The 13,907-nt window shown below is 46.2% G+C and overlaps 1 protein-coding gene and 1 long non-coding RNA gene across 5 annotated transcripts in view; both read left to right on the forward strand.

The window, feature by feature from the left end:
• LOC310645575 overlaps positions 1-13,907 on the forward strand; it is a 590,514-nt gene that overhangs the window by 522,242 nt on the left and 54,365 nt on the right. The window lies entirely within an intron of this gene.
• Positions 12,555-13,907, forward strand: part of HDGFL3 (HDGF like 3) — a 32,906-nt gene continuing 31,553 nt past the window's right edge. Inside the window, exon 1 of one of the 3 annotated variants that reach the window (XM_083371244.1) lies at positions 12,555-13,292. In XM_083371244.1, the coding sequence (XP_083227370.1) occupies positions 13,209-13,292 (84 nt within the window). In that variant the 5' untranslated portion in view covers positions 12,555-13,208. The remainder of the gene's footprint in view (positions 13,293-13,907) is intronic. The other 2 variants (XM_083371246.1, XM_083371245.1) reach the window with 2 other exon arrangements.

Raw genomic sequence — 13,907 nt, forward strand, 5'->3', positions numbered from 1 at the left:
GGTGTAAAGGTTGCAGACCCAGTTTATTGTTGCTAGAGTCCAAGCATTTTTTTTAATGGCTAAGTTAGATTGGGTGGCAGCTCCAGAGTCATAAGGGAGGGGACTTTTTTATCACCAATTTCCAAAGAAACCATCAGTTATAAACCAAACCAAATTGAATTTGTGCACTGATTTCAAAATGAGATTTTGAAGACTGCATAAGAGAGAACTATGGTTTAGAGCAGGGGTGCCCAATCTTGGTGACTTTAAGACTTGTGGAGTTCAACTCCCAGAATTCCATACATCTTAAAAGCTTTCATGGTTGAACATCCCTAGTTTTTCATGTGGACCCAATATACTTAAATCCAGAGACTGTTTTGCGTGTGTTGAATGTTTCATCCAAAACTTGAAGATTATAATGTTGCAGCAGCATTGATATTTATATAAAGGTTGAATAGATTGAGTGGTAAACCAACCCATGAATAAGCCAGGTTAGCAGAGGACAAAGAGGAAGACTTGTGACTTGCAACAGGATTAATAAAGTTGGCAAGTCTCTAAAAAGTCTAAAATCTAAATCTGAAAAAAGAAGCAGATGCTTAATACTGCGGATTTTTTCATATTTTAGACCTTCTCGTGCAAGAGAATAAAAAAGAAGTCTCAGTAGTTACTCAGGAAAGCTCAAGTGGTGGAAATCCTGTTCATAAACCTCGACAGCATTACCAGAAAGTGGTCTAAAGATGTAGTAAACCAGTTTGAATAGAATGTGTAATGGCCAAGTTGATGCCATTCCTACATTTAAATACAGTATGTCAAGTATGTCCAGATGTTTTATGAGTGCTCACAGACTAAATAAAGCATTCCCAGATAAACACTCGGCTGTAAATAGGGTTTAGCTGTGCCATGCACCAAGCATACCTTAAAAATATTTTAAAAAATCTCAGGGAAACAAAGCTCATTGTCAAGATGATGACCCACAAAAAACAATTTGGGAATTCTCAACCTATGAAAAGGGGAATTGGGGTGACTCTTTGGTGGGGAGAACTGTTGCTTTAGCACAGGGGTCTTCAAACTTGGCCCTTTTTATGACTTGTGGACTTCAACTCCCAGAATTCCTCAGCCAGCGTGCCTGGCTGAGGAATTTTGGGAGCTGAAGTCCACAAGTCATAAAAGGGCCAAGTTTGAAGACCCCTGCTTTAGCAGATATTCGACCTAATAGTCCTAGGGGTTAGTGAACAGATCCAAGGAAACTGTGTAATTTGAGTGTAACTACATACTCGAAGCGTAGTTTTGAGTTTGTCCGTAGCACTGCAAAGAAGTTGGACAGATTCAACCTGCATTGAATAATAGGATCATAAAGGAATCACCCAGAGGAAAAAGATAGGAACAGAATAAATCTGAATAATTAAACATTTTGTTTTGTCTTATTGTCTACAAACATAGGTATTTCATTTCAAAGTTGGATTCCTTTTTTCTGGGAGTAACTTTTGGTTGAAAGACAGGACAATATAATAACCCCCATGTTGATTCATGATTAAAACTGAAACTTTACCTTTATTCCAGCCTTACCGAATCACATACTCTAAAGTAAAGGATTGGGGCCTCAGCTCCCATGTTGCAACTTCTAAAGGCCATATATTGCATTGATGTGTGCACCACCCAACTGAGGTCAGGATAGCTAGACATAGAATTCAAGCCCACCACATCATCTTCCATTGATTTCAACTCTCCTTTTTAATTCACCCTGTTGTTGATCTTCTTGTAAATGTGCTTACTTAATTTTCAAGATTTTTTTTAATGCAATGAAAGAAATGGGTATTGTAAGTGAACGTTGTATTGCTCCCATCTTATGATTCCTCACTGTTCTGCCAAAGTAATGCTGTTTTGTATTTCTCCAGAATTTTCATGTGTTAATAAAAATGTGTAACACTGTCTCTAGGTTGATCCTAGCCAGATTCAAGCCACACTGCCAGTGGAAGCGAGGAACATAGATGAATATTGTTCACAGAGTGGTCCACTGTGCTGGGAGTTGCCAACAAGAAGGTCTTGTCTCTGCTAGGTGGCCTCTGCATCTTGGCTAGTGAGAGAAAGAACAGAATGGCTTATCAAATAAGAGCAGGAGTCTCCAAACTTGGCAACGTGTAGACCTCAACTCTCAGAATTCTGATCATGCTGCTGAGGAATTCTGGGATTTGAAGTCCACAAGTTGCCTCGTTTGGAGACCCCTGGTCTAGAGAGACAGGTAAGATGGAATGGAAAGAGACAATCCTTTGCTTTAAACCTGGTAAGATATTTAGATGTTTTAAGCAGCATTTAGATTGGTTTTCGGCTTCAGTTCTATTTGAGGACACTTTTGGAACACGCAAAACAAACTATCCGATCCCAGTTAACGGAACAAGCAGGAACTATATTCTGAGGCAGGGCTCTTCAAACTTGGCCCTTTTATGACTTGTGGACTTCCAACTCCCAGAATTCCTCAGCCAGGCACGCTGGCTGAGGAGTTCTGGGAGTTGAAGTCCACAAGTCATAAAAGAGCCAAGTTTGAAGACCCCTGGTGGAATATAACATCCCCTGTCTTCTCTTGCCTAACCTTTACGTACCCTATTGAAAAGGAAGATGTCATTGGTTATCAGAGACAGCACGTATTGGTTAATCTGTTTAAGTAATAGAAAATAATTGTGGTCCAGGTTTTAGAAATTTGGCAGTGCTTTGCTCTCTAAGCTTGTTTCAATTTAGTTTCTGAATGTTTCGTTACCAGACTAGGTACAAAACATCATCAGCCTGATTTTCTCGTCCTATTCTCCGTAGCTTATAAATGTCCTGGGTCACATATAAGCTAAAGGAAGAACAGGGCAACAAAATCCTGCTGCTGATGTTACCTAGTCTGGTAAGGAAACGTTCGGAAACTAAATTGAAACAAGCTTGGAGAGCAAACCACAGCCCAAATTGTGTTTAAATGATCCTTTTTTTCCCCACCACAATTTTTATCAAAGAAATCAGGGAGGATCACTTTGGTTTATGAGCCCACAAATTAAAGCATTCCTACATGGTCTCCTGCAGAATAGTTAGTTTCAAGCAAAATCTCATCTCCTGAGGTTTTGTTGGGGTTTGGCCTTCTACCAAGATCTAGTGCAATCATCAAAATCCTGATATTTCTTCCCATAATTTACAAGCAGCCTAAGAAGCCTACCTAATTTTCCCAGGAATATTTCATGATTTATTGGTTAGATTTATATCTCACCCTTTTTACCAGGAGTTCAGAACTGAATATAGAATAACAGCTGAAAGGGACCTTGGAGGTCTTCTAGTCCAACCCCCTGCTCAAGCAGAAAACCCTATGCCATTTCAGACAAATGGCTGTCCAGTCTCTTCTTAAAAGCCTCCAGTGATGGAGCACCCACAACTTCTGAAAGGCAAGCCATCCCACTGATTTATTGTTCTCACTGTCAGGAAGTTTCTCCTTAGTTCTAGATTGCTTCTTTCCTTGATTAATTTCCATTAGTTACTTCTTGTCCTCCTCTCAAGTGCTTTGGAGAATAGGTTGACTCCTTCTTCCGGTGCAGCCCCTTCGGTATTGGAACACTGCTATCATGTCACCCCTAGGCCTTCACTTCATTAGACTAGAGTAGACACTCCCAGTTTCTGCAACTGTATTATGGTTAATTGTATTCTTTCTTCCAATTTTTACAACAATTGTGTGAGGTAACTGGGACTCTGAGAGAGAAACTGGCACAGTCTTCCCCCAGTCTTTACTCAACATCTTTATCACTATGCTATGGTCTCTGGATTTCCAACATGACAACCCAGCAATTTTCTTCTAAAATGTATCGTCCCTCCTTTTTTTCTTTCTTATTTTCACTTTTCATCTTGAAAAATATCTAAGGACAGACCAGGAAACTTTCTAATGAATTTCTCCATTTGCTCTTCCGTGCCGCCTCTCCAAAGGGGTCTCTGCACTCCTAATTCATTGCGACATGTGTTGGTTGCTTGAATTTACATGGGAATGTTTGCAATCCAGATTCACCCTGCGCCCGGGTGACTGTTCACTCAAGTTACGGCCTGTAAAGCTATGCCTGCAGTCACGCTCATCCTTCAGATTAGCTTGCGTGATTAAATAGGAACGCCAGCCATTTCTTCTTCAGCCTCCCACCTCCACCACCTCCATGTCAGTTTCATTTCCTTGGGACATTGTTGGCAAAATAATAATAAGAGGGGGGTATGAAAAATGGGAGAGGAGAAGGTACTGTGCAGTAAAGAAAGGGTTGCTTAAATTCTTTACATTCCAAAGCAGAGTTGGCAGCTGTATAGCAGGCAGAAATTGTATTTTATTTTTCTGCGTAAAAGTTAGGGACTGAACTAAATGTAACTATGAACCAATGTGACTAACTGAAGTATTCTTAAAAAAATGTTCTTTGCAACAATAGGAAGGTTAGCCATACTCCAGGACAGAACAATGGATCCTATATCTCAGGGGTCTTCAAACTTGGCCCTTTTATGACTTGTGGACTTCAACTCCCAGAATTCCTCAGCCAGCATGCCTGGCTGAGGAATTCTGGAACTTGAAGTCCACAAGTCATAAAAGGGCCAGGTTTGAAGACCCCTGCTATATCTACTCCATCACATACCATGATTTAAAAGATAGAATAATAGGGTGGGAAGGGACCTTTGAGGTCTTGTAGTCCAACCCCTTTGCCAGGGCAGGGGTGCTGATACCATTCTGGACTTTCCTTGGGCTTGATGGGATGGATACACAACGATCATAGAATAACAGAACAACAGGATTATCCTCATTTGCACCTCACTTTATTAAGCATGAGCTTATGGAAGCATTTTTGTTCTAATCTGCATGCTTTCTGGATGTTAATGCCAAAAATGCTCAAAGAAAATTGATTTGGGTAGCTCAGGTCCCGAGCAGGGAGGCCCTAAATATCCCTGAGCGTTTCTTTCATGGTTCTGAAGCTCTTGTCTTACATGTGTCCAGCTATGTCCAAACTCCACGCCGCATTGTTTTACAATTCCTTCCCATGTGGCAGGTTGCTTCTCATCCTAGAAACATAGAAAGCAGTTTTTCTTCCTCCTCCGGACAAAAGTAAACCTCCTTTGTTTGGTACCCACAAGGAGATCATTTTTGTAGCTTCCTTTTTTTTCCCCAGCAAAGAGAAAAGAAAAAAAAATCTAAACGACTTGTCAGCTTTCTCAACCATTGTATACTGGTAAATGCAACAGTTGGAAATAGATTTAACCCTTTCTTTTCCTGCCCCGCTGCAATCTGAACGGTTGCAGGAACTCAGTACTGCCAGTCTAGAGAAAAAGAAGACGAGGAGTGACATGATAGCAGCATTCCAGTATTTGAGGGGCTGCCATGAAGAAGGGGGGGGGTGTCAACTTATTTTCCAGAGCACCAGAAGGCAAGACAAGAAACAATGGATGGAAACCAATCAAGGAGAGAAGCAACCTGGAATTAAGGAGAAAAGTTCCCAATGGTGGAGACAATTAACCAGTGGAACAGCTTGCCACCAGAAGTTTTGGGTGCTCCATCACTGGAGGCTTTTAAGAAGAGACGGGACAGTCACTTGTCTGAAATGGGTATAGGGTCTCCTGCTTGAGCAGGGGGAGTTGGACTAGAAGACCTCCAAGGCCCCTTCCAGCTCTATTCTGATTGATTGAAATTTGAGGCACACTGAAATACAGGCATTTGTAGAAAAACAGCTTCTGAAGAATGCAAGACCAATATTAGGAAACGGTGCTTAACATTTCAAAGATTGATCCCCTCCTTTATTCTGAGGTGGGGGCTGGGGGTGCTTTTGAGTCAGTTTTTGCCTCTGGATAACCAGTGCTTTTTTTGTAAAAGAAAAAGGTGTCGGAACTCACGCATGTCATACAACCCGCCTTGCCCTACCCTACAAGGTTCCATCCAAAAAAGGTGCCGGAACTCCGTTCTGAGCATTCTATGAGGAAAAAAGCCCTGCGGATAACTATCTGGATGTGTCCCTGCAGACATCTTGACAAGATTTCAGAAGTAATTTGCTATTACTTTCTTCCTAGGGCTGAGAGTGAGTGACTGGCCCAAAGCCATCCGGCTGGATATTGTACCTAAGATGTGACTAGAACTGATGGCCTTCCAGTTTCTTGCCTGATGCCTTAACCACTACACCAGACTGTCTGTTTTGATCTCTGAAGTTAACAGTCATGAGTGAAGACCAGAGCAGGCTTGGCAAATGCCATCAGAATTCCTTTCTTGTTCCCATTCTAACATTCTTTGCTCCCTCCAAACCATTTGTAAAGGACCCGGATAGCTCATCCCATTTACATTACTTGTTGGGAAATTGCTTAAGCCAACTTCACACCAGTAAAGAATAGAAGGCAGATTTCACCTTTCCAGCAGCTCAACAAGAGTGTAGTTGTTGGTCAAGAGAGACCTCTGCTGGAATCCATTCACCACTACATGAAAATATATATATATTTCTAGGTTCAATGAATGCTTAAAGGGAATTGTGAAGAATCTTCTTGGGCAACCTTTGAAAATAACATAATTAACGAGATTTTTTTATTAGGGGGGGAGAATTGGGGGGAATGCAAGTGGAAGTGACAACAACAGATGTCACTAACCAAAGAGCGCAACAGACAGAATGTGCCACTGAAGTGGAAGCCACATTGGTTGCTACAGGGACCTAAAGGAATTGACTTTTCTAAATTTTTGGCATCGTTATGCATCATCAGTGCTTAACACGGATTATAAATGGAGCAACTGCTCCTCATAAGATTGGGGGGGGTAAATTCATCATTTGAAAAAGTTAAAACAATTTTTGAAAAAGTTAAAACAGGATGGGATTTGCATACAAGGAAGGACCTGGATATTTCTAGTCCTACTTCAATGACAACAACTCCAATTAGATCGCGCAGAGCCATAGGGGACATTAATTAAAACAATCCTTTTAAAATTCAGGTAGGCCAGGATGTCAGAGACACCATAGCAGTGGTGGGATTCAGCCAGTTCGCACCAGTTTGACAGAACTGGTAGCTAATTTTTTGTTGCCCACGCCCAGAATGGACTTCCAGAAGCGGCATCCACACAGTGAACCGGTTTGTTCCCATATCTGAATCCCACCACTGCACCCTAGTAAGTATCTGGGCACAGGCGGGCCTTCGTGGACCTTGTCTGTCCAGTCCTAAATCTTTCTATATTTATGCTAGGAACCGTCAGCAGGAGACCAAAGCTTTCTCCAAATCATGAATTTGTCCCACTCTATGGAGAAGGCATTGAAGGAAACAAGAACTGAATTACTTCTTCCACTTCCTGGAAGAAATATGAGCTGATCTGAAACACAGTCCAGCTTCCTGTACTTATTGGATACACAATTTTTTATTTTTTTATTTTAATTCCATTTATATCCCGCCCTTCTCTGAAGACTCAGGGCGGCTTACAAGCTTAGCAGTAGCCTTCATTCTATGTATATGCCTGCTTATTAGGGCTTTCGCCCCCACCCACCCCCACCAAGCGGCATTATTACAAAGTCAGCTTATTGCCCCCAACAATCTGGGTCCTCATTTTACCTACGTGGGAAGGATGGAAGGCTGAGTCAACCTTGAGCCTGGTGGGACTCGAACCTGCACTAATTGCAGGCAGCTGGTGTAACTTAAGGAGGCATTAGCCCACTGCTCCACCAAGGCTCTGAGTGTGTTGGAGCAGTGGGTATATACGTGTTTACCGTTCAATTTTTACTAGAAATAGATTAATCTTTCTTGTGCCTGTCCAGGGTAAATTCTGCGCCCTCTCTCTCTTGGCTTTGCTTTTTTTTTTCGGGGGTGGTGGTGGGGAAGAGAGACATAATTTCCAGAAAATGAAACAAGCGGGTGACTTGCCCAAAGAATGTTGACAGCACCAGCACTAAAGGTAGTCCTCGTGTTACGACTATTCATTTGTGATCGTTCAAAGGGACAACGGCGCTGAGAAAAGTGAGTTATAGCCATTCTTCACACATAAACATCTGTTGCAGCATCCCCGTGGTCACGTGATCAAAATTCAGACTGCTTGGCAACTGGCATGTGTTTATGACAGTTGCAGTGTCCTGGGATCATGTGATTCCCTTTTGTGACCTTCTGATTAGCAACGTCAATGGGGAAGCCAGATTCACTGCCCTATCTACGTTTCCTGGTAAAATACATGGGAAAATCCCATTGGAGGAAGATTCCACTTAGGGTTAGGTCACCATAAACTCAAAGAGCAAAATGGACATCGCCAACAAATTCGGAGTGCTTGGGTATGGTTAGGAGGGCACTGACTTTTCTAGGCTGCCCTATCTATCTTTCCTGGTAAAATACATGGGAAAATCGCACTGGAGGAAAATTCCACTTAGGGTTAGGGTTAGGTCGCCATGAACTCGTAGAGCAAAATGGACAATGCCAACAAATTCAGAGTGCTTGGGTATGGTTAGGAGGGCACTGACTTTTCTAGGCTGCCCTATCTATGTTCCCTGGTAAAATACATGGGAAAATCCCACAGGAAGAAAATTCCACTTTTCCTGCTTGAGCAATGGATTGGACCACAAGACCTCTGAGGTCCCTTCCAACTCTGTTATTCTGTTAACAAACGTTGCCTGTTCCTAAATTTCATTTATCAGCCAGGTCTAAATCTTTTATACACCTATGCACTCTTGGCAAGACTAAACATCTTTTGGTATGGTACGTTGTAAAGACAGATTATTCATGACATGATCAAGCTATGAACTACATTCCTCGTTCATAAATTGCTTCATCAGGATTAGCACTGACGGTGTTACCTAGCTGGGGTAATGAAACATCTGCAAGAAAACAAGCAAGCTCGGAGACCCCTCATTTCAACCCGGAGCTACAAATATTCTCCTTTGTTAGAACTATATTCTGCAAAGGTTTTGCTCTGTTCATTTTTGGTAAGAGTTATCCGTTTAATTAAATTAGAAGTAATGAAATAACTGAATCACACATGGAAGCTTTCTGAATGCCAAACAATTGGGTCCCTCAGGTTTTTTTTGCAAAGCAGTCAAAGGGTTTAGTATGTAAAATATTCAACAGGCTTAATTATGTTTTAATTAATTAATTACAGGCATTTTAATTGTTTGGCAGTTAGGAAGAGATCAACAATGAACGCATCTCCACTTCTACTCTCTAAGTAGCTATAGTGTAGTAGTGGTTCAAGAGGTTCAAGAAACAGACATCTTTTTCATATAAAACTAGAAAAACTTCTTCTAAATCTACTATTTGCTGATGTGAATAAGTTAACCTTCCAGCCATTACATTCAGAAGGAGCATTAAACATATAAAAGCATTCCCAAAGTTCCAGAGATTGAGTGATTGATTAAAACACATTTATGTCTTTTAAGAAATGGTAAAACTGAGGTGCACCATTTAATTTTTTAAAAAACAATTCAATGCACCTCCCAGTCCTGAAGGCTCTGAGTGGCTTGCAATGTATGCATTTAAGCAAATACAAATTAAAAATCACAACAGCATAAAATATTTTAAAATAGCAAAAGGCTTAAGGTTCACGCAAAACTGTAATAAGCAAACCAGCTCCAATGACAGCAACCATTTGTTCTATGTTAAAGATGCTACCCAGGAAAAAGCAAATTTTACGGTACTGCCACCCATTGCTTCTTATCCTGCCTTCAGGTGCTTTGGCGAATAGAACATCCCTCTTTTCCTTGTGGCAGCCCCTCAGATATTGGAACACTGCTATCATGTCACCCCCAGCCCTAGTCCTTTCTTTTCCCTAGATTAGATATACCCAATTCCTGCAACTGGTCTTCATATTTTTAGGGGTTTTGAAGCGGGTCCTCACGCATATTTAATTGTTGCAACTGTTCTTCATACATTTTAACATCCAGTCCCCTAATCATCTTTGTTGTTCTTCTCTGCAATCTTTCCAGTGTCTCAAAAACTATTTTATAACATGGTGACCAAACTGGATGCAGTATTCCAAGCATGGTGTTATCAAGGTACTAACACTTGTGATCTTGATTCCACCCCTCCGTTAATGCAGCCTGGGACTATGTTGGCCTTTTGCCCACTTACTGCTGAGTTTTACACACAAGTAGGTTACATCTGCTTACCGTACTTTAGTTGTTTTGTGCTTTCTTTCCCCACCAAATGATTTAGCGTGAAGGCTAGCAATCAATGGCTGACAATTACCTCCACAAATTTAGTTACCCATACCACAATCACAAGGAAATCTCACCAATTGATTAGAGATTCACAGCAGGCAAAAACATTTTGGACTTGAGATTTTAATGCTAGTGGCAGGCAAAATGGGAACAAGGTCTAGAAACCTAGAACTAAGGAGACATTTCCTGACCATGAGAACAATTAATCAGTGGAACAACCTGCCTCCAGAAGCGGTGAATGCTCCAACACTGGAAGTTTTTAAGAAGAAACTGGACAGCCATTTGTCTGAAATGGTATCATGTCAAACATAAGGCCTGGGGGCCGGATGCGGCCCACGAAGTGGTTTCATGTGGCCCGCGAAGCCATCCTGGAAACAGTGAGGGAACGGCCCCCACTGCCTTGGCCCTGGCCCAGAGACTCTCCTCCTGCTAGAGACCCTCAGATCTGTCCCACTCCTGCCCAGGCCCCCATAGGCACCCTTGACGCCAACAATGTAGAGCTGGCCACGCCCACCCAGTAGGCCATATGCACTCTAGCCACGCCTACCCAGTAGGCCACGCCCACCCTGGCCATACCCACCCAGCCCCCTGAGGGCAACTGCAGTGCTGATGCGGCCCTCAATGAAATTGAGTTTGACACCCCTGGTAGAGGGTTTCCTGCCTGAGCAGGGGGTTGAACTAGAATACCTCCAAGTTCCCTTTCAACTCTTGTTGTTATATCTCTCGTGGAGATGAACGTTGTCAGACGGCAGAGTTTGAGTTTTTTTAAAAACCTATATTAATACATTTAATTGCACTTAATACACTTCAACAGGAAGAGAGTTGTAAAGACAAAAGTTGCCAATCTTTTTTTTATTTATTCCTGATGTCAGATCTCACTTTTTGATGTTGTTGTTGTTGTTGTTAATACAAGGCAGCCACTTAAGGCAGTTGCCAACCATTGAGGAAACACCGAAAGACGCCCACCATAAAAAACGTGCAATTAACCCACACAGCCTTTGTGTTCTCTTAATTCTTTTCCCCTTTCTTCAAACACCCCCGCCCCGGGAGGGAACTCCGCCCAAGACTCCCCCCCCCTACTTGATCGAGCAGCTAAAACCTGGCTTTAGCTTTTAGATCGATTCAGCTTTATCTCCTCCTCCTCCCCCCCCCCCCCCGCGCCCATCCACAAAAATCTAACCGGCGGGCTCGGTTTCCTGCATTTTTGCACACTCCCTTTGCACACTCGGCTCACAAGCCCCCCCTCCCGCATACACCCCCCTCATTGCTAGCTCCTCGGATGGGAGTTCCCCCCCCCACCCCCGGGCTGTCCATCGCTCTCCTTCTGCCCCTCGGCTTTGCGCAGCCCGCAACTCAGCCGAGAAAAGACACCGAATACAAAGAGGGGGAATGGGGGGGGGGGGGCGGAATGCAGGGATGCAAGGCCTGGCTACCGATTCTCCCCTTTCCTCTTCCCGCTCGGCCGGGGTTCTCTCCCTTACACCCCTTTCCCCGGCGTAAAAAAGGGGCTTCTCCACCCGCTCTCTCCGCCCCCGCCGCTCGCCTTGCGCGCTCGGCGGGGACGCGCCGGCCGGGGTGTCCGTCCCCCCCCCCGTGTGCGCCACGGAGAGGAGAAGGACGACCTTCTGGCCGGCGGGGGCTGCGGGGGCGCCTTTCCGTGTGCGTGGAAAGCGCTCGCGTCCCCCGGGAAAGAGCGGGAAGGGGAAGGGGGCGCCGGGAGAAGCGAGCCATCGAAACCCCCTCCCTCTCCTCCAAAAAAAGGCAGAGAGAGAAGGAAGGAAGGAAGGAAGGAAGGAAGGAAGGAAGGAAGGAAGGAAGGAAGGAAGGAAGGAAGGAAGGAAGGAAGGAAGGAAGGAAGGAAGGAAGGAAGGTTCATTCTCATAGAGGAAGGAAGGAAGGAAGGAAGGAAGGAAGGAAGGAAGGAAGGAAGGAAGGAAGATAGATTCATTCTCATAGAGGAAGGAAGGAAGGAAGGAAGGAAGGAAGGAAGGAAGGAAGGAAGGAAGGAAGGAAGGAAGGAAGGAAGGTTCATTCTCATAGAGGAAGGAAGGAAGGAAGGAAGGAAGGAAGGAAGGTTCATTCTCATAGAGGAAGGAAGGAAGGAAGGAAGGAAGGAAGGAAGGAAGGAAGGAAGGTTCATTCTCATAGAGGAAGGAAGGAAGGAAGGAAGGAAGGAAGGAAGGAAGGAAGGAAGGAAGGAAGGAAGGAAGGAGGGAGCGGGGGAGGGGGGAGCATCCAGGGTTCCGCCGTGGGAAAAGAAGGGAATTCCCCCCTCTGCTGCTGCGGTGGCGGCGGCGGCGAGATCCGGGATGGGCGAAACCCCGTAGTAGGGAGGGAGAGCGCAGCGCAGGCGGCCCCAGTCTTCGGGCAACCTTGATCCCAAGCCAGAGCTGGGGGAGGGGATTCCCCGCCTGGAACCCCCCCTCCTCCTCCTCCTCCTCCCTTTGCATCCGCCCCCTCCCACTCCGCAGCCCCCCTCGCCTGGTCCGGGACCCCCCGCCAAGCGGCTTCATCGCTGGGAGGGGGCTCCAGACTGCTAGTGCCTAGCCCGGGGCCTTCGCTTCCCCCCTTTTGCAGGCGCGCAGACACACACAGACACGCGCAGGCACCCCCCCTTCTCTCTCACTCACACACACGGAGGTGGTCTTCCCTTCTTTCTCTCTTTCCCTCTCTCTCTCTCTCTTTCTCAGCTCCCCTCTTCTTCCTTTGCTCCTTCTCCTCCTCCTCCTCCTCCTCTTCCTTCTTCCACCGCTGTCGCCTCCTCCTCCTCCTCCGCTTCCTCCTCCTTTTGCTCCCGCTCCGGCCGAGGCCTTTCCTTCCCTCCGGAACCGATTCGCCTTCCTCCCCCCCCACCCCGGTGGCGGGAGGGAGGGAGGGAGGGAGGGGCAGGCGTCTTTCGCATCTTCCCCTCCCCCGCCGGCCTTCCCTCTTCTCTCTCTCTCTCTCTCTCTTTCTTTCCCTCTCTCTCTCTCTCTCCCTCTCTGCCCCCCTCCCCTCCACCAGCTCGGCGGATCGGGGGGGCAAGGCCTGGGAGCGGTGCTGGGGGTGGCCTCGGACGCGGAGACGGGGCGGGCAAAGCTGGACTCGGACCCGATGGCTCGTCCCAGGCCCCGCGAATACAAAGCCGGGGATCTGGTCTTCGCCAAAATGAAGGGCTACCCGCACTGGCCGGCCCGGGTGAGTAGCAAGCGGGAAGGGGGGGGCGAGGGCCTGGGGGGGGAGACACCCGGCGCGGCCCCTTTCCCACCCCCACCCCCCAGAAGCCAGGCCCATCCCTTCCCTACCCCCCTCCCCCGTTGCCGCAAAGGGTTGGCCGCCGCTTCGCCTTTCGCGCTCGCCTCTTGATGGAGCCTTTGTGTTGGCAACGCGGGGATGGAGGAGGGCGAGGAGACAAGCCCCCCCCCCGCCGCTCCTCCTCGCCTGCCTCCTTTTCTTCTCTCTGAAACCCCCCAGCCCCCCGTTAAAATGGGATTTGGGGGGCAACGGGGTGGGGGGAAGAAGAGGGGGGGGTTTCCCGGCTCTTTCTCCAATGGGATCTTTCTCCCCCCCCCCGCGCACACCCCCTTTCTTCCTCTTTATCCTGCCCAGGCCTTTCAAACCAGCCACCCCACCCACCTACCCACCCCCGGGTCGGTCGCGGATGGAGAGCGGGCGGGAGAGGAGAAGATGGGGGGGGGGAAGGCGGGGAGGCGCGACTGGTTGTCGCTGAAAGGCTGTAAAGGAGAGGAAGCCGCGGCTGGTCAACCTGATAACGTTTATTGTCCTCCCCCCTTCCCTTCCCTTCCCCCCCCC

Source organism: Vipera ursinii (genome assembly GCF_947247035.1).
Source record: "Vipera ursinii genome assembly, chromosome: 11".
Classification (NCBI taxonomy): Eukaryota; Metazoa; Chordata; class Lepidosauria; order Squamata; family Viperidae; genus Vipera; species Vipera ursinii.